At 45.3% G+C, this 27,746-nt stretch overlaps 2 protein-coding genes across 2 annotated transcripts in view; one reads left to right on the forward strand and one right to left on the reverse strand.

Annotated features, from left to right (window-relative positions):
* Window positions 1-26,267, reverse strand: part of LOC147007881 (uncharacterized) — a 51,566-nt gene extending 25,299 nt beyond the window's left edge. The window contains exon 1 of the mRNA XM_085866083.1: window positions 25,939-26,267. The gene's annotated coding sequence lies outside the window, so the exon portion shown is untranslated. The remainder of the gene's footprint in view (window positions 1-25,938) is intronic.
* Window positions 1,404-27,746, forward strand: part of LOC147007883 (transcription initiation factor IIA subunit 1-like) — a 98,897-nt gene continuing 72,554 nt past the window's right edge. Inside the window, exons 1-2 of the mRNA XM_085866097.1 lie at window positions 1,404-1,464; window positions 1,551-1,662. Of these exons, the coding sequence (XP_085722223.1) occupies window positions 1,636-1,662 (27 nt within the window). The 5' untranslated portion in view covers window positions 1,404-1,464; window positions 1,551-1,635. The remainder of the gene's footprint in view (window positions 1,465-1,550; window positions 1,663-27,746) is intronic.

Consider the following 27,746-nt stretch of genomic DNA (forward strand, 5'->3'; position numbering starts at 1 on the left):
AAAGGCCAGTCTCACTCGCAGCACACAAGTATACACATATGGGACCATTACCACCATCACACTGACCTGGCAGAGAACTGACCAAGAAGTTGCTTTCCATCCAACACGACTGACTCTGTTCTCCCAGATTTTCCGTCTTTTAGCATCTGATGGAAATCTATACATCTTGAATCCCTTCTCCGTTCTATCTGTGCACCCAAAGGCGCAACAACCTGTCATTTTGTAGTAAAATCGATGTAAAACACGAATGGGGACGCTGCGTACAGCGGGAACGTTAAAACGTGCCCGGTATGCGTCCGATCCTGTCCGCGATGGACTCAAAATGGCTCCACGCAATCACGTGACTCGATTTCTCCGGACCCTCTATGTCGCCACCCTCTCTATAAAGGGACTCTGGTTCATATGGAGCCGCGAGGCCATCGGTGTGACCGGGACGGTCTCCGTTTTTATCCACACACAAGCGGGTACTCGTTAGCGATGGTTAACGTGACCAGTAAATCTCTCTCCTTAACTCATTGTAAGACTTCATGTGGTCACGAAGATTGGAATGTGAATACCTTGAACATCACGAACATTCGTGTCCTTTCCCCTTACCCCACCCCCCCCCAATATATGTTGGTGAACTCTCCTAATTTCGACCCATATCCCTCCCCCCCATACAACTTGGTTCTAACTCTAACCCCCCCCTCCCGCCCCACCAATACAAATCAGTAAATCCTCCTCACTTCGACCTCTACCCCCTTCATTCAGGTGGATGAACTCTCATTTGTGAGATTGATATGTTGATATAATTGTATAATTCATGTAATATAATGATATAATAGAGATTGATATTATAAAATCAATTGACATCGAGATGAGAACGCGGAGGGCGGGGCCAGGGCGGGCGAATGAGCGACAAGAGAACGCGGAGGGCGGGGCCAGGGCGGGAACGAATGAGCGACATGAGAACGCGGAGGGCGGGGCCAGGGCGGGCGAATGAGCGACATGAGAACACGGAGGGCGGGGCCAGGGCGGGAACGAATGAGCGACAAGAGAACGCGGAGGGCGGGGCCAGGGCGGGAACGAATGAGCGACATGAGAACGCGGAGGGCGGGGCCAGGGCGGGCGAATGAGCGACATGAGAACGCGGAGGGCGGGGCCAGGGCGGGCGAATGAGCGACATGAGAACGCGGAGGGCGGGGCCAGGGCGGGAACGAATGAGCGACAAGAGAACGCGGAGGGCGGGGCCAGGGCGGGCGAATGAGTGACATGAGAACACGGAGGGCGGGGCCAGGGCGGGCGAATGAGTGACATGAGAACGCGGAGGGCGGGGCCAGGGCGGGCGAATGAGCGACATGAGAACGCGGAGGGCGGGGCCAGGGCGGGAAGGAGTGAGCGAGACGACAAGTGACAGTTGTATAAAAGGGCGGGGTCACGTGAGCCGAAGGAGAGCGAAGGTGAATTGGTGAAAGGAGCTTTGTGGTGAGTTGTGTGGTGAGTTGTGTGGTGAGTTTTGTTGTGACTTGTGTGGTGAGTTTTGTGGTGAGTTGTTCACGTCCTCACCGAAGGCTCCACGAGAGACGTTTACGAAGGAATCGGCACGAAAATCCAGAGACCTCGTCCAGCCAGTGCTCCTGGGATGTCCCTGTGAAGATGGTGGTGCTGAGAGGGCTCGTTACGGTCAGACTCGTCTGAAACCGATGTCTGTGTGTCTGTCTCCATGTTCTCCGTCCTCTCCCTCCCCAGTAAACTCAGATAAAATGATCGATTTAATTAATGTGGTTTTAATGTAGCGAAGTCACGATGGGTCAAATGTCCTTCTGTATCAAAGATCGATTCTGTGTGACGGTGAAGAGACGCCACAAACCGCCATTTTATTTTCACCATCTCCCTTCCCGCCATTTTGTTTGAGTATTTTACATTCCCCTTGTTTCTCTCTCTTGAGACCCGTTTTCCCCTTGTTGCGCTGTTTAAATAGTGAGTGAGTCGAGGGGTGAAGATCCGTGTTCAGGATTTAGTGCTCGGTTGGGATTGTACATGACCGAGTCCTCCACACAAGGGTTTTCCGAGACATGTGACCGCGAGGTGCATTTTGGGTAGAAGTTGGGAACCTCACTTTTTAACATAATTAGGGAATGATAAACTTGATTAACCCGGTTCCCAAACCGAATGTTGAGTTTTTTACCATCTAATTAGCACAAACAAAATGGCTGCCAAATTACAATTTTTTGACACATTCTTGGGGCATTGATAGCGAACGCAGTGAGCTTCATACTTAACGCGTGCACGTGAGAGGATAGGTCAACAACAACAACAACACAATACCCCTGGCTATTTGGAATCGGTGTCGTTGGATATGACCTTTTGCTTCCGGTTGTTGTTAAACGCTGTGCGGTGTATAAACACGATTGGGTTTTATTTCTATCGTGTGAATATTACTTGACGTGTGCACATGAGAGAATAGGAAACAACAAAAACAACACAATACCCTGCCAATTGTGAATCCGTGTCGGCTATGACCATTTTGCTTCTGGTTTTTTTTTTGTTTCCGGTTTTTGTCATGGGGAATGATGCATGCCGGGAGATCATGACCGGAAGTGTTTATTTATTTATTCAATTATTTTTCCCCAAAGTTAATTTTCTCCTTCCGAAGGTGATTTTTTTCATGACAGGAAGTGTTTATTTTGTATTTAACATTACCGGGAGTGATTTCGAAACTCTTTCCGGAACTTTTAATTTATTTTATTCTTGACCAGAAGTGATCATTCATTTATTTATTCAATTATTTTTTTTCCCAAAGTTAATTTTCATAAAGATATCTCCCGCATTATCAAAAAATATTTTTTAATCGTGATTTACATTATTTGATCGCTGATCCCGAATCCAGGCCGAAGTAACCGGAAATTGCGTCAAAATCATCAGCTGTGCAGCGCTTACATGTACCACGGTATAGTTGGCAAGTATACAGTTGTGAACAAGTTTTATGTAAAGTCAGAAGCGAATGTAAGGAGAATTCTACGTTCGCTTCTCGGCTTTGCCTATTCCATATTATGGGTGGGGGAGTGGGAGGAGGAAGGGGAGGGGAGTGGAAGGAGCGAGGGAAGAGGAGGGAGTGGGAGGAGCGAGGGAAGAGTGGGAGGAGGAGGAAGGGGAGTGGGAGGAGCGAGGGAAGAGGAGAGTGGGAGGAGCGAGGGAAGAGGAGAGTGGGAGGAGGAAGGGGAGTGGGAGGAGCGAGGGAAGAGGAGAGTGGGAGGAGGAAGGGGAGTGGGAGAAGGAAGGGAGTGGGAGGAGCGAGGGAAGAGGAGAGTGGGAGGAGGAAGGGAGGGATTTGGTTGGAGAGTACACACTGAAATTTTGAGACAAAACGACCGTTTTTTCAGGATATATCCGATTGTTATTGACACCTTGATTCATAAATACCGAAAAAAACTCTTTTTGTTGCAGCTCTTAGCTGGTTCACTCAAATGTTTCTGTGAACGTCCCCACAACTCACCACGTGCAGGCGGCTACAATTAGAGTTCCATATATATTTATATATAGATTTATTTTATATTTAATTTTTTGTTTTATTTATTTTTAAACTTTATTTATTTTTATTAAGTTTTAATTTCCTCGTCATCTGCCAGAACTGACTTGTTCCCAGTGCGGAGTGTACCATTCCATTCATTCCTGCAAGTGACAAACGGACTGCATGAAGCTCATGCTTTAGCACAGATGGCAAGTCAACCGGACGACCGGCTTCATATTCAGTAATTGGACGTTGGAGGACGTTTCTGTCTGCCTTCAGGATCGTTTTCTTGTATTGTCATGGTTTTTTGTCATGATGCTCTGCGACAATCAATCTCTTCTTCACAAAGTCAGTGATTTCCCCTTGTCCTCGTTTTTTTGGCACGAAGTAAGGAATCTTCTATTGCTGCTGTCGTCACGTCCTTTGTGGCAATGTTTTGCAACGTCTCTGGGTGTGAAACAGTTGAAAACACATTGAGTACCTGGAAGGTCGACAGCAAGACACTCTCATTATCGTTGTCACGCTTTTGTCGTGATTTGGTAGCTTCGTTGTGAAGGTTGTGTACTCCCAAGACAAAGGTTGTAGCATGGGTTTCGGCTGCCATGTGTGGTCTCGGATTATCTGAAAGGATCCACCTGAGCAGTGCTGATGTTGTTTTGGTGATACCAATGATTCCACCACCTTTCTTTCCTGTGGCATTTATCCACTCCATAGTCCATGGCTTGGTCTGAATGTGCTTGGTTCAGGGTTTGAGTGGATCGCTTGACAACAAAATCCCCCCTTTGAAACTCTGACGACGGCCTCTGGAAGTTGGTGCATTTCAGCGAGATATACTGGACCCCATTTTGCATCGTTCAGGTGGTCATGCCGCTTGAAATATGGCAACGTCTGACTGAAGGAATGAAGATGAAGGTCCCAGATAGCATCGCTCCGGGCTCTCGTGAACTGCAACAATGTGGAGACCATGTCCACGTACTGCCACCAGAAGATGAAGTTCACATCATCAGATTTACTTTCAACAAAATCTGTCACAAGCTTGCAAAACCGTTCCTGCATCAGAAAGGACACCAGTTCTGAAATTTGTTCAGGCTTGTCATCGGCGACTATTGTGGAAAGCTCGGCTTGGCATTTATTATCTGCTTCGGCAACAAACGAAAGAAAGGTTGGCACAAAAAGTCGCCACAGGCCTTGTAAGTGCTGATGTTGTTGTAAGGTGAGTCTGTGAGCCTTCATACCCTTGTTGTATGCCTTTCCTGAAAGAACAAGCTCTGCTGTACCTTGACCCAGCAATCCACTCTCCACCCACACCTCCATAAATCCAGATCCATCCATATGATCTCCTGTAGCCTTTAGAAAGTTCATCGAGATATGGAAACCACAAAGCCGTGGAATTAACTTATCTTGGTATTCTGGAACAGACCACTTTTATTTAGTCCCATTATTCTGCAGTAGAGTGCTTGGTCCACCGTGAGCACTGTATGCTCCTGTCCAAAATGTGAAGATATTGCCATGCATCTGTTCACAACTGTATTTAAAGGATCTAATTCATGAGCCGGAGCAAGGATTATGGGCAAGTATCCTCGTGCTGTCTGCTGTGGTTCCACTGACAAGATTGATTGATTGAATACTGTCCATTAAGGTCTTGTCTCCAAATCTTGACGATGTAGAAAGAATGCTTGGTCTGCAGCTTCTGCTCGTTTCACGGAATAGTTGTTTTCTTCAGATTTCCTGAACCAGGCCTCGTCAACAGGAGCAGTGAATACTGGCTCACATGTGTCTCGAGTGATATCGGCAGGATGCAGCTCCTCGAGGACATTTGGCACGATCAGAGTGTGTCTGATGGACGGCTGAAGCATCTGAAGAGCCGCATCTGTTGTTTGGCCCCGTTGCTAAGCGGCCATTTGGGTTGCATGGAAAGTATTATTCCCATGTACAGGGTTCTCCACACTTTTCAAATCACCTCCATGTATGGAAAATTTCAGGTGGCTGCCTGGCGCAGCGAGGTGAAAATAAAAGACGGGGGTCTGGGGGCCTCAGGCCCCCAGCTGTGGAAATTCCTAGACTCTTGGAAATGTATTCTCAGCAATTTTAAGCAGTTGCAGAGTGCAAGCAAATTGTTACCCAAATAAATGACATTTTTAGTGAAATTGTGGTACATTAAATGGAATGAAAAATGGATATCTGGAGACCTTTATTTGTTGATAATCTCATTGGTACATGATTGTACTTAATGCCTTCCTTCAAAAACTTATTCAAGAAAGTAGTATTCACATACAAATGATATATAAATGAAGTAAGTTTAAAATGAAAGGTCACACGAAGCTGCTTCCAAAAATGTTAAAAATTTTAAAAATATTTATCTTCAAGAATTAAACACCGATTAAATCTTTAACCTCCGCCATCTTCGAAGATGGATGGAGGTTACTGTGTTCACCCCTTTCTGTTTGTTTGTTTGTTTGTGAACAGTATTACGGAAAAAACTCCTCGACGGATTTCGACGAAACTTGATGGGGGGGTTAGGTCTGGTCCAAGGATCATGCCATTAAATTTTGGAAATTTTTCCCCTCAAAAAAGAAAAAATTGTTAAGAGAAATTTTTTTTTTTTTTTTTTTGCATTTCCACATGTTTTAAGTGATTTCCAACCCCCCCCCCAAATTTTTTTCCCCCCTCCCCCCAAAAAATAGAGAATTTTTTTTTTGCATTTCTACATGTTTTAAGTGATTTCCAACCCCCCCCTAAAAAAATTGTTACCCCCCCAAACAATAGAGAATTTTTTTTTGCATTTTTACATGTTTTAAGTGATTTCCAACCCCCCCAAAAAATTGTTAGAGAAAAAAAATTTTTTTTGCATTTCTACATATGTTAAGCGATTTCCAACCCCCCCCCCAAAAAACAATTTGAGAAAAAAATTTTTTTTGCATTTTTACGTTTTAAGTGATTGCCAACCCCCCCTCAAGAAAAATTGTTACCCCCCCAAAAAAGAATTTTTTTTGCATTTCTACTTGTTTTAAGTGATTTCCAACCCCCCCCCAAAAAAAATTGTTAGAGAAAAAAAAAATTTGCAACTTTTTTTTCAACAAAATTTCGATTTTTTTTTTTGCATTTTTACATGTTTTAAGTGATTTCCAACCCCCCTCCCCCCAAAAAAAAATGTTGGGGAAAAGAACTATAACTCTGTCAGCACTGTTGACATCATATTTAATGAATAAGATATAAGGTTCACTTGAGTGACCCAGCAGTATTGGCGGCGGAGGTTTTGCACTCTCCCGAGTGCTCCCCCTCTAGTTGTTTTGTGTGGCATTTGAGGCAATAAAGTGGACGCATGATATATTGATCATTTATAAGTCTATTTGCTCTAAACTATTGTGTAATGACACATTTTTGAACGTAAATGTATTGTATTGTTTACAGGTAATGCAGACATTATTTGGACTTGCACTGAATTTTACATATGAATTATTAATCCATATTTCAGGTTAAATTTAGTAGGTCTCTGAATATCAAATTGTATGTGAGAGAATTAGAATATCAAGAGATCAGCAAATTTATGTCCAAACATAGATTTATAACACATGAGTTTAGAGCATATTGAGGTATGAATGAGTGGGATATGGGTAATTCCAGCGTAACCGACGTAACATTGAGACAAAAATTGCATCACTAATGTTGAAATTTTGAAAAGGTTGGCCATATTACAGAGAGTTTCTTTATTACATATCATAATTAGTCTCTATGGCTTTCTGATATTGGTACAAACCCCACTGTGTAGTCTACGACAAAAGCAAAAATCAACATTAAGAGGCATAACGGACGTAACATCGAAATGGACACAACTAAAACTGGCCATAGCACAATTCTTAAATCCTGCGAAATAACGAATTTGTAGTATACCTTTCATTCACGGTAAGCAAACTAAGCATTAGTAGCATACTTTCTATATTCCAACGATACGATCTGTCTGTTGTTTGTTAAAATATTTTGAAAAGTTCACTGTAACGGACGTAACTCATGCGATCACATATTGGATAGTCAATGCTCGGGCGCATTTTATGATATTGATACAATCTCTTACATACATCAGCGAACATTTGGTTGTCTAACAGCTTGTATAAGCCTCATTGCTTGCATATGCCTTGTTGATGTTGATCTATATCCATCTTGCAGACTATCGGCACAGAGAGAAATGGACCAAATATGTTGATGAGTACATCAACTGAGATGTATGGGATGAGGAGCGAACATGACAGACGTGGGGGCAGGGAAGGCATATTGAATTGTCACAAAACACATGAATAGGGATCCGCAAACATAGTTAACACTTGGCAACTGCCGCAACCCCGAAACAATGAATAACAAGGTGTGATAAAATCTGAAAAAATGGGGAGAAACTCCAAAACCAACTTAATGCCACAACTCCGTGACCACAAAACAATAGATGGAGAACCTGCAAAATACTCTGTACATCGATGCGGAAATGCGTGGTCTGCTTTGCACATACCTACGATGATGTACTACACACTACATACATGTACATGCACCCAAGTTTTGTGCACATACAACACGGACAAGTGGATGTTCAGCCTCACGTCAGTCATCTTTCGACTCACATTCGTGAGGCGAACGCCGTTTCTATTTCTTGCAGCTGAGCAACTGTGAACTGGCAGACACCAGTCAATCCAACAGGTCCATAAAATATGGTTGAATCGTGAACCTTATCCAGGTCGTCTGTGGCAGGCCATTTAAATATGTTACGGCCACCGACAGAAGACTGGTGAGGAAATTTCATCTCCCAAAATCCAGCTTGCTGGCTGCGCTTTAGTGTGCGGCCAATATAAAAACGACTGATAAAGTCCACCGCATAATATGCTTCTTCTTCTACCTGCGGGGAGTATGAAGCGTCGTCACGTGGAGGGTGTGGAGGGTCATCCTGAGACTCATGTTCATCCTCGGATTGCAGTGTCGCTGGCGTTTGAATCTGAACGGATTTGGCACCCGCAGCTATCCCTGTAAAGGGACCACCTCCGAGACCAATAAACTGTTGGCGTCCGAAGGATCTCTGCACACGATATGCTGCGACCTGCAATATTTCAAATACACTATAAATCATTCTTTCCATGCAATGTTGCGGCATAGTGCCTCATTTTTTTGATGTTGATAATCACCATACGTTTAGAACGTATTTCGTGATTTTACTGCGTTACGAACCTGAGAGCTGGAATCGACTTTGGAGGATTCAACATCCAAAGGTCATTCAATTCATTCCTGACGGCTTCAACTTCTTCTGATGTCACGTATATTATGGTGATGTTGGGGCAGCACTCGGAGGCGACAGCTGCGAACTCCTCGGCGGTACCGACTACGACTTGTTCGCGTAGTATTCGCCTCCAAACCGCACGTTTGACAGTTCCGCCCACTCCGTCAATGGGACCTTTGCCGTGTGAGGTTCCGAAGAAGAACCAATCGATCTGAGTTAGATCCTTGTGTTCTTTCTCCCGATAGAGTAGAAGACTTAAGGAGAATCGGTTTTTGAATTGGCTTGCCGCCCCATCAGAGAAACGATGCAAACGTTTGATGACCCCTTCTTTGTTAGCGATGTCCATGATGACCCTGTTAAAGCATGCAACGGCAGCTTTGTCGTGCTGCAAATCATCGCTGATGACGACGAAGGAAGTGACACCATTTGATGCCCAGTGGGCGCTCATAACCTCATTTTGGAATTTAATGTTGAAGTTCTCGGAGAAGTCTTCCTGTTGTACTGCCTCTTCGCTTGTCAATCTTTCTCGTAGTACCTTAACTTGCCTTTGCTGAACTTTAGAAATGAAGACATGTTGTCTCATTCTGCGCAGCTGGTTGATCAGTTCGGTCTTGGTCTCGCCAAGTGTAGATGAAACCGGGGACTTCCTGTACTGGTCATCCCACTGCAGATAGTCGCATGTTGTCGACATGTCGCTAAGTTGGAAGTAAGTCGTTACTAACAGATCCACAGTTTGCTCGCAAACGTCACAGTGTCCGAGGTAACACTGCAGGTTCCACCCACAGACGATTTCGTTGATCAGCATCTGCGCATCAGGTAGAGTTGATAGGTTTTTCCTAACGCCCTGGAGAAGGAGGTCGAAGTCCTCGTGATACCGGAAACAGCAGACATTATGATCACGCTCCGTAACGAGAATGACATTTCCTGGATGCAAGGACGCAAATTTCGACTTTCCAATCTCTATATCTGGATGTTGTTGCTTGAATTGTTTGTATGCTTCCATTACAGTCATAACTCGAGGGGGAGCACTCGGCAGAGTGCAAAACCTCCGCCGTCAATACTGCTGGGTCACTTAAATGAACCTGATATCCTATTCATTGTAGGTCAAAACGGATCAGACTCTACTGAACCACGATTGAATAAACTAAACTAGATCGATGCGCATGCAGAAATGCCCAAAAAAAAAATCGAATTTTTTTTTCTCTAACAAATTAATTTTTTTGTTGGAAATCACTTAAAACATGCAGAAATGCAAAAACAAAAATTCAAATATTTTTTCAAAATGGCCGCCATAGCGGCCATATTGGACTTTCGACCAAGTCCAAAATCTAATGGCATGATCCTTGGACCATACCTAATCCCCCCACAAAGTTTCGTCGAAATCCGTCCAGGAGTTTTTCCGTAATACTGTTCACAAACAAACAAACAAACAGACAGGGGTGAAAACAGTAACCTCCGTCCATCTTCGATGGTGGAGGTTAACAAGTTGTTTTTTCTGCACATTTTCTTTCTTTCCATGGATGATAACAGTTTTCACGTCCTTCCGTCCGGGCATCTGTCGAGATATCTCGTCGCTGAGGTAAAACCGTTTTACCGTGTCTTCCGTCTTAAACATCTGCTGTGTTTTCCTGGACTGGCGCCGAGTGTTCTCCATTAAGTGGAACTTCTCCGCCAGTCGTTTGACGACTCACTTTTTCTTGCGCGAACTTTTCGGCAAGGCACCCTGCGCTCTGTTCATCGCCTTTCCGAAACTTTGCGATGAGCGATAAACCTTGACGGGCGTCAAGTTCGCAGTCGCGACGTTCTCGACAATGGTGGTAACTTTCCGTTCCCGATGTTTCCTCATTCTGACACGCGACAACGTTTTCGCGCATCACGCGCTGCTCGTCCCACCGACATCGCTCCTGTTTCTTTCTCAACTTCTCTTTGTCCAGTACGGCGGACCTCTTTTCGTCCGACATTCTTTGCCAGTACTCACGCATTCTTTCCGCCACTGATTTCCCCATCTAAAGAAGAAAGTAAGTACGTACTTGTAAGTACACGCTAAGCTGGAAACTGGATTTAAAGTGTCTTTTCTCTTAAATTTCACGACGGGGATTCCATGAAAATTAACCTCGATGAATGTGCAGTCATCAGAAGAACAATTAGAGCAATAAAAATCACCAAATCATCCGTACAGGAGCATAGGCTCTAGTAGGGCCGATAAAAAACCAAAAATACCATTGAAACTATTTAAAAACAATAATGGCACCAATGATTGGTAGATAATGTGTGAATATGTATATTAACACACATGCCAACCTGTTAAACTTGCAATTTCACCAAACTTTATCCACGAATCCCAGCTGTACACCAAAACAATTTTGTAACGGACGCTGTTACCATCTGTTACGTCCGTTACAACTCCTATGTTACGTCTGTTACTGAATTTTCCAGAAAATGAGTGGACTCCTCAAGGAAAATCGTATAATTTACAAATAATGGATGAGTTTGCAAAGAAAAAAATTATATTTTGATCAAAAAGGCATTAGACCGTGGACTGCAGACGTGAATAACACTAAAAAAATGTAACGGACGTAACAATGTGCATCTGGTACAATAAAATGCAAAAAAAAGGTACACAACAGTGGAAATGTTTGAAAAATTATACTACAGCCTGATCCTATATCAGTAATATTCATCAGCGAATACTACTTCGGATTAAAACATTCATCAAATAGCCATATTTTCGACAAAATGATGACAGACAGAACTAGAGGGGGAGCACTCGGTAGAGTGCAAAACCTCCGCCACCAATACTGCTTGGTCACTCAAGTCAACCTGATATCCTATTCATTCAATTTGACGTCAACTGCTCACAGAGTTATAGTTTGCAACTTTCCCTTTTACTTTTAACTTTTCCATACTCAATTCATTCGTCATAACTAGAATCCTTGAGACAGAAATTGATTTTACGTGGGTATATCCACCTGAAGTTCCAAAATCAGCCGCAATTATAATTTTGGCTTTTTTTGTTGGAAATCACTTATAACATGTAGATATGCAAAAAAAAAAAAATCGAAATTTTGTTGAAAAAAAAGTTTCAAAATGTTTTTTTTCTCTAACAATTTTTTTTTTTGGCGGGGGGGTTGGAAATCACTAAAAACATGTAGAAATTAAAAAAAAAATTCAAATATTTTTTCAAGATGGCCGCCATAGCGGCCATATTGGACTTTGGACTTGGTCCAAAATGTAATGGCATGATCCTTGGACCATACCTAATCCCCCCACCAAGTTTCGTCGAAATCCGTCGAGGAGTTTTTTCCGTAATACTGTTCACAAACAAACAAACAATCAAACAGAAAGGGGTGAAAACAGTAACCTCCGATCTTCGATGGCAGAGGTTAACAAACAAACAAACAGAAAGGGGTGAAAACAGTCACCTCCGATCTTCGATGGCGGAGGTTAATGATGGTGGAGCTTACCGTTGGAAGACGTTGAGGCAGTTCTTTCAAGATGGCCGCCAAATCACGTGACATAATCCACGAAGTAAATATCGCATAAATTATGAAAATTCAGACCGAACTAAACACCGTCCAAGAGAAATCCTTTTGAAAAATACATTTTCAAATATTATGCTTCATGTCCATTTTTACATGGAATTACTCAGCTTTCTCTAATCTTATCTTACTTTTTCTGGCTTTTCATTCATTCTGGACACTCTGGTTAGTGTTAGATCTTTCTCTAATCTGATCTTCGTTTGTTCTGGCATTTCATTCATTCTGGACACTCTGGTTGCTGTCCGTACTTTCTCTAATCTGATCTTTGTTCTGGCTTTTCATTCACTCTGGACACTGGTTAGTGTTAGATCTTTCTCCAATCTGATCTTTGTTTGTTCTGGCGTTTCATTCATTCTGGACACTCTGGTTAGTGTTAGATCTTTCTCTAATCTGATCTTAGTTTGTTCTGGCGTTTTATTCATTCTGGACACTCTGGTTGCTGTCTGTACTTTCTCTAATCTGATCTTAGTTTGTTCTGGCGTTTCATTCATTCTGGACATTCTGGTTAGTGTTCGAGTTTTCTCTAAGCGATCAGCTTTTTCTTCAGGCACTTCAGCTATTCTCCTTACTTTCATATACACCGCCTGTTTGTCTAGTCGACTTTTTTTCATCAATTTCGGTTTCAGAACTTTGATCTGGTCTGAGCTGTCGTTTCTTTTCCCGGGCTCTCTGTTCCTTGGATAATTTAGTCCGCAACGTTGGCATTGCATTTCGTTTAGGTTTGGAAGATTCGTGCATACGATATAATAGGTCGAAATGGATAGAATGTGTGTTCCTGATGTATATGGACATATCTGCTGGTCCATCGACTGGGAATAACATGCCCGGCGAGTACTTCAGCCATTGCCAATGACCACTTCCGGTTGGTACCTGACTACACAAATATGTTCATATTTAGCATAGAACTACCAGCGACAATGTCGCTATCCTTCGCATAAGTTGCATTGATCTGCAAGAGCCTAATATGTTCATGAACATTCTCTCCAGTCTACATGTGCTGTTCAAGGAGGTGACTGTATTGGTGTTCATAATGGACGAGCCGTTGGCGAAGGTCTGTGTAGTACTGTAGTACAATGACTGGTTGCCACTGAGAGTGTCTGATAAATTCCGGAAAAAACAATTTCCATCACCAGCAATTGTTCACACTTCAAAACTGTCCGATAGTCTCATGCCATGACCACAGTACGGGGCACGACCATGTACCTTGTAGGGCAAGTCGGATGCTAGAGTTGTGGCTAATCGATGATGCAGGACATTTAATTGGGCTCTGGTCGGAGTAGTAAATACAAAACTTGGTTCTTTGGTTTCACGTGGAACTATCTCAGTGGTCAATACTATCTCGTCATCGTCGTCATCAACATCATTACTCAGGGCAGTTTTATTTAGCACACCCTCATTTGAATCAACATTTTCCACACAGCATTCAGAGTAAGATCCAGCTTCAACAGTTGGCTGATCCAAATGACTGCTGTGTGATTCAGAGTAACTTGTCTGACATTGATGGTTTTCGCAGTTGCCATCGTTCACCGAGGAAGTTGAATTATTTGCATCATCACATTCCATCTCAAGTTTCATTTTTCACCTTCCACTTGCGGTTCCTCAGATTCTTTGCATAGCGGTGGCATTTTCAATAATGTAAGACCGATAGTTGGAAAATAAAACCAATTATTAGCTGTTATTTTCAAATTTACCTTGTTACTTGCTCTGATATCCGTCAGCAATGTCCACAAAGTCAAGTTTCCTTATAATTGATTGAAATCGCCGAGCTAAGTGGGCCGATAAATCAACCAGACAATTATTGAAAATTGACAAAATTTATATACACGTTATATATGGATGATGTCAGGTACGATTTATCAACGGTAATTCAAGGCTGAAATTCAACGATCTGAAAGTATAAAGAAATAAAATCCATGAAGAAAAATGTATGGCGTGGAGACATCAAGACACGTGTTACACTCACAGCCAGTCACTCACAAACCAGGTGAGCGAAATGGTCAATGCTTAGTTAAAGCAGGGTCCATAAATAAAGGGTAGATTAGCTCGCCGGGAATGGTCCATGGCCAGCTGACGTCAGACAGGCTGTTGAGGGATCTTTAATGAATTTGGCCCCGAGACCATCCGAGAATATCCTGGTGAAATTGGATGATCAAAATCCTCGGTAAGTAATGTGTATTTCGGGAAACTGATTACACCATAACATACATCAATCATTTATCTCTCAGAACACCAAATAATGGAATCTAATGCCCGCGGAATTTAGTGAAATTTTGAGGTTTTAAAAACCGTGTGCACCGGAGCTAATCTACCCTTTATTTATGGACCCTGGTTAAAGATATGATCAAGGATAGTCTCCACCTACATTTCAAAAAAATGCAAGCCAGACCCTGAAAACTTATTCGTAACATGGGGACACGGTGTCCGGATGATACAATTACCTTTTCGTCGTCCAACATACCTTTGTGTGTGTGTCTAAAAAAAAAAGCGATTTTTAGAGAAATTTTGACATTTGTGGGACTTCATTTTTTGAAGGGCTGCCATTTTGAGTGAAAATATACTATGTAATTTGTAATTCGTAATTCTCATTGAATGAAGTACGTTGCTTCTCAAGTATGAAAAAAACTGTGTAAAATACCATAAAATGTAATGATATATTATCTCTGTGTTCACCAAAGTCGCGTGCCTCAAAATACCGCAATATGATTTGGCGGATTATAATATGGTCAGGCAACCCTCCTCGGTAACACAGAGTTTGTTTACCTATGCGGGATCTATGTCTGAAATAGCCTATTTCTGGGGCGTGACACGAGGCTGGCGGGCTATTTCGAGTCACGCTTTTCGTCGATTTGGGAAGAAGGAGAGTCAAAGTATGGGTTCAGGTTGTGGGATCTCCCTCATAACGATTTTGGGTGCTACCGCTATCCTTTATCATTCATTTAAAGCATTTTCGTCCCACCGAGAAATCCCCTTCTCGGCAGTTCCTCCAGTGCAGGGGCGTACATTGGGGGGTCGAGACGACCCTTCTAAAATATTGAAATAATGAAACGCTAAAGTTTTTATTATTGTAGTCCTCAATAAGATCCTCATATGTACAAAGGTTCAAATCCCTCTGCCCCTAGGTTTCGGAGATATGATTTTTTCCATCATCGTACCCAAAATTTACGAGTTATTCAGCTGTTGCTAGGCAACGGATGGATGCATAGCAATGGTTCGCTTTCGCACACAACTCGGTCAATGTATAACCCTACCACCCAAGTTTCATCATAATCGGCCTCATACTTTTGGAGGTAGAGACGATTATCTATATCAGTGTTTCTCAACCGGGGTTCCCCGGAACCCTAGGGTTCCGCAAGAGGTCGCTAGGGGTTCCGCAAGAAACAATAATAAATAGGCTAATGTATTTTTGAGTAGTTTTTGTTTGATTTAATATTCGTAATTTTACTATACACGTACGGCATATTGTTGGAAACTCCTTGGTTATTATAATAGAGGCTTCAACCTCTTATATTATTTACAATTATAACAACCATAGGGAATGTATTTAACGATGTCTATATGGCACCAGTGTGAAACCGCCCTCACTGGTTAGTGGACGTCCTGCACACGGCGGATTCGTGTATCATTGAGTAACTGACTCAAGTATGGGACGCATGCACGGTGTCCATCTATCTTCTCTGTGCTTCCGAGCGCGAAGTCTCTCTCTCTCTCTCTCTCTCTCTCTCTCTCTCTCTCTCTCTCTCTCTCTCTCTCTCTCTCTCTCTCTCTCTCTCTCTCTCTCTCTCTCTCTCTCTCTCTCTCTCTCTCTCTCTCTCTCTCTCTCTCTCTCTCTCTCTCTCTCTCTCTCTCTCTCTCTCTCTCTCTCTCTCTCTCTCTCTCTCTCTCTCTCTCTCTCTCTCTCTCTCTCTCTCTCTCTCTCTCTCTCTCTCTCTCTCTCTCTCTCTCTCTCTCTCTCTCTCTCTCTCTCTCTCGATTAGTTCTTCAGTTTACCTTTATTGCTTCAGCTTTATTAGGTCATCTCTACCGAGATGACCTAATAAAGCCGGACCGAATGTCCGTCCGTCCGTCCGTCAACAATTTTTCTTTCCGATCTTGATGAAACTTAGTATGTGGGTCGAGGTCGCTGAGTGTTGCACGACGATATAACTTTTGTCCGGGTTCAAGGTCAGGGACGAGGTCACGTAAGTTATAAAAATCGCCATTTTCAAAACCTATCTACTCTGCCATTCTGCAAGATATTCGGCAACTGTTTATTGATTATGATAGTAAAAAATATTATCTTGTATCTGACCGGACAGATTTTTGAATTTCCTTCCCGTTTGATCGTCACGTGATCTGGAAGATGGCCAAAAACGCCGATGCGATTCGCAAAGAAGGAAGGAAGGAGAAATGAAATATAAATATAAAACACATCTTTAGCCTTTTATATTTATACATTTTCCGCCGAAGGTGCAAAAGTTTCAAAACCCGAAATGTAAACGTCGGCATTTATTTTCAAAATATAATTTCGTGCGCGCGCGCCAAAATGCCGAGTCATCTTTAACCAAACTGCGTAGTAGAACTGCGCAGTAGTCCGGTCATGGCGTCTGAGCAGTGGCCAGCGTGGTTCAGATTGACTGTGGTTTCTGGGGCGAAGGTGATTGTTAAGAAGTATGTCGGCGGTATAAATTCGAGTGACTGTATTTGGTGATTTAATCACGCAACATCTTGACAACCAATATTCTGGCTGAACGATTGCATCAATTCAGTGCATCAGCAGGGATAATTCGCAAGCTCCTCCCGATCGTGCCGATATCTAACATAATCACTGGCGGACATAGTGCTGCAGGCTGTGGGGCGAGGCCACGGATCCTGGATGAGGGGATAAGTGATAAATTATGCTACATGCTTCGGGCTTTCTGATTAATATATCAATGAGTACATTCCATAATTAATGAATTAATAATTAATGAATCTGGCATACAAAATGTTTTTTCATACCTGACATGTTACTTTGTGCAGTGTCACGAAACTTCCGTGGAATTAATAATTAATGAATTTGCTCGCTCTAACGATTTTTCAAACCTCAATATCTCCATAAATACTTGACCAATTTTCATTCTGAAAGTTGCATTATAATCAGTGAAGAATAATCTACATGATTATCATAATCTCCGAGAGCTGAGCCTATTTTTTCGTTTTTTTTATACAACCGGAAGTGAAATGTCCCCAGAGAGTGGACGGACCGGAAAACCACATATTGCACTTACTGGTGATTCTGATGTGTCAATCCGGGTACTAAATGAACAAAACATATTTATTAATTATGTCATTAGTAGTATTATCCTAGTGTATCTCTGTGAACTATTTCAATCTTAACAGTTAGTTTGGACTGTTTCGTGGTTACCTGAACTGAACATTGAGAACTTGTGGAAATTATAGAGATGACCGTCACCCCCACACGGGGGTAGTTTTTTGTTTAAGTTTTGTTTATTAAGTTACATGAGGTGTGTTTTTTATTTTTATTTTTATTTAAAAAAGTTTTTTTTTGTGAATGCAAACCTCAGTGTGAGGTCTCATAAACGAGCAGTATGGTTTTTTTTTCATTTCCAATAAATTTGACAAAAAGGGGGTCATTTTTTCCTTAAACCAGGTATCTGAAAAAAAATATTATATTTACCAAGTGAACTGCGATAAAAATATAAAAGAGCTCGATATTAATAATGGTATATAATAATTTTTATGCAGGGGTTCCCTGAGACATGAAAACTATTCCAAGGGTTCCACAAGGGTAAAAAGGTTGAGAAACGCTGATCTATATACATAACTTTCCATGTATATTTATATAATTGCATACTAATCATACAGTTTTTGACGGATCGGGCTGAACATTTTTGACAAAGAGGTTGATTATAGTGCGCATAAAAGCGCGGAAGCCGATTTTTGATTTTCGAAAAAATAATTTTTTGGGGATTTTTCAAAAATTTCAAAGTCCCATTGCGAGGCAACGGTGGTGTCCATAGCAACGGTGCTCAAAATCAGAACTGGATCCTGGTATGAACCTACCTGTCAAGTTTCATCAAAATCGGTTGACTCCTCTGGCCTCCAGAGCTGTCCATTACATACAGACATACAAACAAACATACAGACAGACGGAAAAAGTGAAAATAAGGGTACTCTAGCGACCACCCAACATACAAACAAACATACAGACACGGAAAAAGTGAGAATAAGGGTACTCTAGCGACCACCCAACATACATACAAACATACAGACAGACGGAAAAAGTGAAAATAAGGGTACTCTCGTGACCACCCAACATACATACAGACAGACGGAAAAAGTGAAAATAAGGGTACTCCAGCGACCACCCAACATCCAAACAAACATACAGACAGACGGAAAAAGTGAAAATAAGGGTACTCTAGCGACCACCCAACTTACTGTTACGTCTGGAGGGGAGCTGGGGGGGTATGCATTCAAAGGGTAATTAGGATGTTTAATTAGGTATGCCATGCTGTTCGAGTTGTACCAGGATCTCGATGTAATAAGTAGTAATTCAGTGGTGATAAGTTGTCTTATCAGTGGTGATTCAGTGGTGATAAGTAAATGTCCATTTCTTTAAGGGGGAAATGATCATTGTCACGTTATTAGCCTGGTGTTGGCGCAGTGGTTAGGGCAGCGGCTTGGGATCCAAAAGGTCCTGAGTTCAAGCCCTGTTGGGCCACTGAATTAATTCACCAGGGGGTTGACTCAGCCTGTCATCCTTCCGAGGTCGGCAAAATGAGTACCAGTATACTGGGCCGGTGTATACCCCGGTTAAAATAGGTGTACCATATCCCTGTGTCGTAAGAGGCGACCAGGGTTGCGTCAGGAAGGGCATCCGGCGTAAAACATGTGCCAAATCACTATGCGGATCATACGGATGATCCGCTGTGGCGACCCCTAACGGGAGCAGCCGAAAGAAGAAGAAGATCATTGTCACGTTATTAGATAGGGAGACGGGTTAGGGTAAGTGTTTATGCGTATCCCCTTTTAGTATTCCTTGTCGGCTTGCCGTGACGTAACAGGCCGGTGCTGCGGATGGCTCCGCCCCTTGATCACGATTGGCGGAAGGCGAGAGGAGAGGGCCAATAAAAGGGCTCCATTGGAAGTGACGAGGACTCGAGCATAAAAACGTGCTGATTGGGAGAGGAGAAAGAGTCATAAAAAGAAAGGGTCTGGTCGAGGCTGTTTTGTTTGTCTCAGAGCGTGCTCTCTCGTTGCGCTGGTTCGTTCCTGGATTAGTCTTGTCTCGGGGCCTTGATGTGCCTCGTGCCTCACCTCGGTTGGCTCTGGAGTTCTGCTGGCTCGGAGTACGGGACTGAACGGCGTGTGGACCTGCCTCCCTCTCCTGCTTGCATATTGGCGCTAGAACTGGCTCCCTGGCGGCTGTGAGCAGTCTTGGGCCTACACCAGGAGGTCGACACCACCAGGAACCACGGTGGCTGGTTGGAGCTCACAGGCCGGAAACCGCGGTTCTACGCGGAAGGGCTGACGGAACCTCGGCACCACCGTGTCTCCTGCCCCTGACGAGCGCAACGCCAGCTCATCCGGCACCAATCCAGTGACTGTTACGTTGACACCACGGGCAAGCCTGACCACTAGCTACGTTTTGTGTGTGCGTGTGTGTGTGTGTGTGCGTGTGTGTGTGTGTGTGTGTGTGTGTGCGTGTGTGTGTTTGTGTGCGTGTGTGTGTTTGTGTGTGTGTGTGTGTGTGTGTGTGTGTGTGTGTGTGTGTGTGTGTGTGCGTGTGTGTGTTTGTGTGTGTGTGTACCTGGCGCCTTAGAGGGTTTTAGATTTGTATATCCATTGGAATTGTTTGTTTCCCCCATGCCCGAACCCACACCACCTCTCGTCAAATCGTCCACGGATCCCTCCTCTTGCCGAGTCTTACTATCGTTCTGGTTAGAGAAATAAACATTATTAACTGAGTGAAAAGCGACTCGTGCCACCTTCCTCGTCCCGTTTGCTGTAGAGCGATTAAAACCGCCATCTTTGGGTTATAAAAAATAAACCGCCTCCATCGTTTCGGCTCATTCTACGTTGGCGGGACTGTTCAAGTCCCGTGAACGTTACATTGGTGTCAGGGTGTCGGATTTTCGAACCCCCTAAATTATATTTGGTATCGGGAGAATATACCAAGATTAAAATCTCGCCACAAATTGGAATATAAAATTACTACAGAAAAGTGCACGAGCGCGGGAAAATTTTGGCAGGAGTTTTCAAATTAAATTTAATTGGCGGCAAACGGGACTTCTGCACCATGGTGGATGTGCAGATGTTTGAGGAGGAAGGCCACGTGTCGGGGGAAGAAGGGAGAGATGGGGTGGGATCGGAACCTCCCCCATTCAGAGCGTGGACCATGCTTCATTGCCCGTAATGGAGTCGGCAGCGCCGGAAACCGGCGCGATATCGATCCAGGCAATGTTGGAAAGTTTAATGAGTGCAATTGCAGCACAGGGGGCAAAATGACGGCACATGGGGCAGAAATGGCAAAAATGACGGCACAGCGGGCACAAATGGCAAATCAATTCGTGACATAGAGGGCAGAAATGACAGCACAAATGGCAAATCAATTCGTGACACAGAGGACAGAAATGACAGATCAATTGGGGGTAATGGGGGAACAGTTGGGTGCACGGATTGATTAAATGAGGGATGAATTGGGGGAAAAGATGGAGAAAATGAAAACTGAGATGCAGGAGTGTGTGGATGTTAAATTGGGGGAAATACAAAGTAAATTCGAGGATAGATTGGAGGAAACAAAGGTAGAAATTACATTGGAGGGGGAAAATATACGGAAAAAATTGGTAGATAAAATTGATGCAACGAACATTCGGGTTGATAAAGTGGATGAAGGCCTGGAACGTCATCGTGCCTGTGTGGATGCTCGTATGCAGCTGCAAGTGGAAGAGTAGGGAGAGCTGAGGAAGCAAGGGATGAATTTGGCGGAGGAGGTAAAAGGATTGGAGGCTCGTTTGGACAAACAAGATAAAATTATGAGCCAAGAGGGAGACAAGGCCTAGTAGAGCCGTGTTTTGTAAGTAGAGTGTCCGGGTTGGTTGAGGAGCAGCTACAAACTCGCGACGGAGCCTTGGAGGAGGTTGTGCGGGCCCAGAAGATCCTGCGGGAAGAGGTGAATCGGTCCATTCAACGTTTGGAACAGGAGGCAAAATTGACCCATGAGACCCTCACCACAAAACATTGGCCACAGGGGGCTCCGAAATTGGAAACGCAGCCACAAGGGTGTTTGATCCCTGTGCTGGATTCGGACAAGGGAGAAACTGGGAAGCGGGCCACCGGGAAAGTGATCCCCCTGGTAAATATTGACGGGTCAGGGAGCCTTGAAGCTTTTCTGACGCAATTTGAGTGTATTTCCAGACGAAACGGGTGGAATGAGCGGGAACGTACAGGGAATTTGTTGGCAACGTTGCGGGGACCAGCCGCTGATGTGTTAAACGTGATCGCGGATGGGATGTTGACCAGCTCCCACATTTGCGAGGCGTTGAGCCGTCGGTTTGGGTTCGCGGCAAACTGTGATCTGGTGCGGGCCCAGTTCCAGCACCGCAGATTAAAGTCGGGCGAGACAGTGCAGGAGCTGGCACAGGACATTTACCAATCAGTCAGGATCGCGTATCGGGACCTTAGTGTGGAGGCATGGGACAGACTGGCACTAGAGAAATTTTTAGCTGCTCTTCCGGACCCTGAGGTCCGAGCGCTGGTGGAGTTACAGGATCCACCCACCGTTCACCCAGCGACCGAGTGCGCGGCCAGGCTGGCCTCGTGGAGTCGGCCGGGTCGGGTTCCAGAGAGGCCATCGGTGACGATCCGACAGGCTGAGATTCGGGATCAGGGAGGGGGCTGGGAGAAATTGGCATAACCCAAATGTTTCTGGAAATTTGCCAGAAACTGTCAAGTTTGATAAGGGGTAATTCGGCAATAGGTGCGCCACAGCGGCGGGGTCCAGCCCAGCCAATAGAGCAATTCTATTATGGCCGAGGGGGTCCGGAACCAGAAGAGACATTACACCGATACCCACGGGGGCCTTTTATGGGGAGTTGTTTCCGGTGCGGGCGAAGAGGACACGTGCAACGATATTGCCGCTACCCGGTGATGGAGAGACCCTCCAATAGACTTTCGAGCCCGGAGAGGATGAATCCTTCTGCTGAACCACCAGGTCTATCCGTGGTGCCCTTTCATAGGTCGGGTCCGGAGATCACTGTCGGGGGTCGGGGAGACTAGATCGGGCTGAGCATATACGGCCATGCTCGGCTGCTGAGATTGTCGCGAAGTGCCCTCCTTTGGTGAAAATAGTGAATTGTGGGAAAATTGGCATAGGTTTGTAAGTTCTGCTGGGTTTTAGAGTGACAATAGGGACAGTGGGTAATTGGTAACAAAGCGGGCACGAGTGGCTGTCCAATGGCTGGTGCGTGGATCGGGTGAGGAGAAGTGCTGTGTGAGTTGTTTCAAGTTAAGAAGTGAACTGTATGGTGCACACTGATTTTTATTAGACATGGTGTGGTAACTGGGAAGGTCATGGTCGGTGAAGTGTTAGAAATGCAGGTGTCACATGTCAGGCCGATGGGGTGGGGGGGGAGTCATGTGGGTTTTGTGGGTGGGGATGATGTGCTTGTCCACAGGGATTGCTGAGGCTCACGGTGAGCGGGAATTGCGACCCCCTTCAAGGAGACCCACCCCTGGTGGCTGATGGTGATGGTGTCTGGAGGCAACTGGGAGAGGGTCTGGTTGGGCGACCAATGCGGCTAGGACCTTGGCGACCCAGGAAGGCCAGAGGAGTCAGTGAGACCCCTTCCAGTGTGTTGTATGGGGATAGAGCTGATGGCCACCAGGGGGGGTGGGAATCAAAGGGAGCGGGGCGGAGAAACGTCCGGGTTGGACTAAAGCTTACCTGTGGGCTTGTTGCACCTGAAATGCCCCCCATCATCGTGTAGTAACCCACCCCATGGCCATGACGGGATTCAGCCTGCAATCATTGAAATGGGGACCATGACCTAGAAATGTGATGATGACCATGGTGTGAGTGTTGTGGAGATGTGTGAGTCCCACTCGATCCCGCACAACTTGACATGTGCAGCAAGGGCATGATGTCCGCATAATTTTGGGGTGAAGCAAATTTGAAAATTGGCTCCCCAGGTAACGCTGGGTCTATTAGCATCCACTGGGGACGCGGTCACGTGTAAATATCCCGTGAATAGTGTCGTTAAGGCTTAGAGAAGGAATGTAAAATATAAGTGTTGTGTTTTTGTGGAACCTTTTGTTTCCCCTCCCCAGATCACTGGAAGAGTGTTGGGCAGGAGCGATGATCCAGAGGATGGAGCGCAACTTCGCTCAGTGCTCTCATGTGATTAAATTTAAAAAATAATAAAAAGATGAATGATTGTTTAGGCGAGGATAAGGCCATAAGGGGGTCGTACGTTAAGCAGGATAGGTAAGTTTGCTGCGGCTCGCTGCCCATTGCCCCTCCGACTTTATTTCGTGAGGTTAAATAGGTGTGAGTCAGTAAGTGTTAAGGGTGGTACGGTAGCGCCTGTGATATACCTTGCAGGAGCTGTGGTACCAGACGAGGGGGCAGTGTTACGTCTGGGGGGGGGGGTATGCATTCAAAGGGTAATTCGGATGTTTAATTAGGTATGCCATGCTGTTCGAGTTGTACCAGGATCTCAATGTAATAAGTAGCAATTCAGTGGTGATAAGTTGTCTCATAAATGTCCATTTCTTGAAGGCGGAAATGATAATTGTCACGTAATTAGATAGGGAGACGGGTTAGGGTAAGTGTTTATGCGTATCCCCTTTTAGTATTCCCTGTCGGCTAGCCGTGACGAAACAGGACGGTGCTGCGGATGGCTCCGCCCCTTGATCACGATTGGCGGAAGGTGACAGGAGTGGGCCAATAAAAGGGCTCCATTGGAAGTGACGATGACACGAGTATAAAAACGTGCTGATTGGGAGAGGAAGAAGAGTCATAGAGGATAAAGGGTCTCGTCGAGGCCGTTTGTCTCGCAGCGCGCTCTCTCGTTGCGCTGGTTCGTTCCTGGATTCGTCTTGTCTCGGGGCCTTGCTGTGCCTCGTGCCGCACCTCGGTTGGCTCTGGAGCTCTGCTGGCTCGGAATACGGGACCGAACGGCGGGCGGACCTGCCTCCCTCTCCTGCTCGCATCTTGGCGCTAGAACTGGATCCCTGGCGGCTGTGAGCGGTCTTCGGCCTACACCAGGAGGTCGACACCACCAGGAACAGCTCCACGGTGGCTGGTTGGAGCTCACAGGCCGGAAACCGCGGTTCTGGGCGGAAGGGCTGACGGAACCTCGGCACCACCGTGTCTCCTGCCCCTGACGAGCGCAACGCCAGCTCGTCCGGCACCAATCCAGTGACTGTAACGTCGGCACCAATCCAGTGACTGTTCCGTCTACACCATGGGCAAGCCTGACCACAAGCTACGTTGTGTGTGTGTGTGTGTGTGTGTGTGTGTGTGTGTGTGTGTGTGTGTGTGTGTGTGTGTGTGTGTGTGTGTGTGTGTGTGTGTGTTTACCTGGTGCCTTCGAGGGTTTGAGATTTGTATATCCAATGGAATTGTTTGTGTTTCCCCCATGCCCGAACCCACACCACCTCCCGTCGAATCGCCCATGGATCCCTCCTCTTGCCGAGTCTTATTATCGTCTGGTTGGAGAAATAAACATAATTAACTCAGTGAAAAGCGACTCGTGCCACCTTCCTCGTCCCGTTTGCTGTGCAGCGATTAAAACCGCCATCCTCGGGTTATAAAAAATAAACCGCCTCCATCGTTTCGGCTCATTCTACGTTGGCGGGACTGTTCAAGTCCCGTGAACGTCACAATACATACAAACATACAGACAGACGGAAAAAGTGAAAATAAGGGTACTCTAGCGACCACCCAACATACATACTGTTACGAATTTCGCCCGCCCGGCGTGCGATCGGCCACGAAACTCAAATCGCGACGCGTCGCCCACCAGAACGGACAATTCAGTCGTGACACTCTTGGAACGACCGCCAAGGAGCTATCCACGGGTGGGGGTTTAACCTCACCACAACCCAGTCCGCATTCTACCCGCGTGAAATTGGGTGAATCGCCGAATGTCGATATACCTAAGAACTCGCGTGGGTAGCGTACCGAGGAGTTGTACCACGCCGCAGGTCAACTCCGGACACGAACCGCTTAAGCGGCTCGTTCCGTGCTGCAGGGATAACTGAGCAGAGTTATCGCCGACCTCAACGGTTCAGATTATTTACTGGGTGTCTCAACCCACTACCAATCCCTTACGTGATGCAAGATGGCACTTTCAATGGGGAAAGAGACGACGAACGGGATACATTTCACACAAGCACATTTATCACAAAGCACATATTGCACACACAACACATGCAAGGAATCATGCAATATACAAGCAACAAATAGAATGCAAAAGCAATACGACCGACTATAATTATTATTTACAAGCACTTACACAGTTTCTACTTGGCAGGACACGGCGCCACAGCATGCATACAAAAACAAAGAAAGACCTCCCTCACAGGCAAGGGGGTAGACGGGGTCCGTACACCTTTATGGTCGTGGGCCGTGGATGACCCAAAAGGCCCACGAGACCGAAGGGTCTAACCCGCACCCTCGTGGTGCGACGGTGGGCAGGTCGCGACGTCTCGTCCCCACGGCAACTAGCGTAGCCACGCCTGATCTCGGGCCTTGCAACGGTGGGCAGGTCGTGACGCCTTCTCCCCACGGCCACTAGGACAGCCGCGCCTGATCTCGGGCCTTGCAACGGTCGGCAGGTCGTGACGCCTTCTTCCCCACGACCACTAGGACAAGACTTCCACCCGACTGCCGCAAGTCTGTCTCCGATGAAGACTTGGACCACGACAGATTTGGACCAAGACCATGACGACCAAGACTTCCACACGACTGCCCCAAGTCTCTGCTATCCGCGCTCTCTTCCAGGCGCTCCTCTTGCCCTTTTATTTCTCCTGCGCCCGCCAGGGCGCGTGGGGGTAGGAACATTCCAAAGAAATTGGGGCGGGAATTGGTTTCCAACCGTCAAACTTGTTTACCAGAGGAGAAATTGGGGTGGGGCTGGTTTCCAACCGTCAAACTTGTTTACTGGAGGAGAAATTGGGGTGGGGCTGGTTTCGTTGCTCCTTTAGTGGCGTTGTGGTGTGGATGGCGTGGTTGTTGAGATGGCGTGGTTGTTGAGATGGCTTGGTTGTTGAGATGGCGTGGTTGTTGAGATGGCGTGGTTATTCCAAAATAACGACAGGTAAAGAAAAATGGCTGACTCAAAGCGTCGCAGCCCGGATGAATCACACATATTCCCTCGAAACAACGGGTGTGGACTAACTACACATGAACTTATCGATATATCTAACCTGAGGACCTTTCTGGTGTATTGCAAATTTCCACAGCCGTAACAATACAAACATACAGACAGATGGAAAAAGTGAAAATAAGGGTACTCTCGCGACCACTCAACACACAGATATAACGACAATATCGTGGTCACTCTGGCTGGGGTTTGTGAACCAATAATAATATCCCCACTCTTCCAAAGAGGTTTTTCCTTCTTGAGCAAACACTTTGTTTAAGTCACATCCAGGACGAGGATTGGGGGTCGGTGGAGTTCACATACGGATCAGGGATTCGGTGGAGTTCACCGTATGCATCTCCTGTGTCCATGTTGTCCCTCCCCACATGCATCCCCTGTGTCCATGTTGTCCACCCCTGATTCCTCCCCACACCCATTGCTTGTCCAAATCTTTGCCTTCTTCTCTGAAGTTGGTGTTTCCCTCTCTCTGCTGTTCCGGTTGTCATGTTACATCCCGATCTGTTCATTGTATTCGCACTTGCATGAGCCTCAACTACGTAAATACAAAATTAAAATCCTTGTACGTTTTTTTAAACTTTCATATATTATTACAAAGGATACAAAAGGATCCACAAAACCTGTTAACGTCACTTCAGCAAACAAGCCGTCAATGAATGAGAGTTGACCCAAGGGAGACTCTCAAACACCAACGAATACTCACTTGCATTGAAGATTTTGAGATGTTGTTGGGGGCCCGAAGGGTTCCCTCCCGATATCCTTTTCCTCGTTCATTTGAAAACTCATATCGTTTGGAAAACAAACGAAACGGTGGGTTTTACGTTGACTTCGAAGGTAAACAAGATGGATGAGGTCACGCGTCAACCCTGCGACCAAAACGAATGAACCACTGGACATTGTGACGTCATGGTGGTCGCGTTGGAATAAAGTAATGACGGCACAGAAACAGATCAGTGGTTTCCAAGATACCAGAATCAACATTAAGTTGATCATATACAACTTTAAAATAAACAAGCCGTAAGGCGACGAGGGATTCGCTCGGATCGAAGCGCTGGATACGATGCTTTTCATTCTGACCCATCCACCGACGAAGA

The sequence above is a fragment of the Eptatretus burgeri genome, chromosome 23 (assembly GCF_056783735.1).
Source record: "Eptatretus burgeri isolate ZD-2024b chromosome 23, Ebu_testis_v1, whole genome shotgun sequence".
Classification (NCBI taxonomy): Eukaryota; Metazoa; Chordata; class Myxini; order Myxiniformes; family Myxinidae; genus Eptatretus; species Eptatretus burgeri.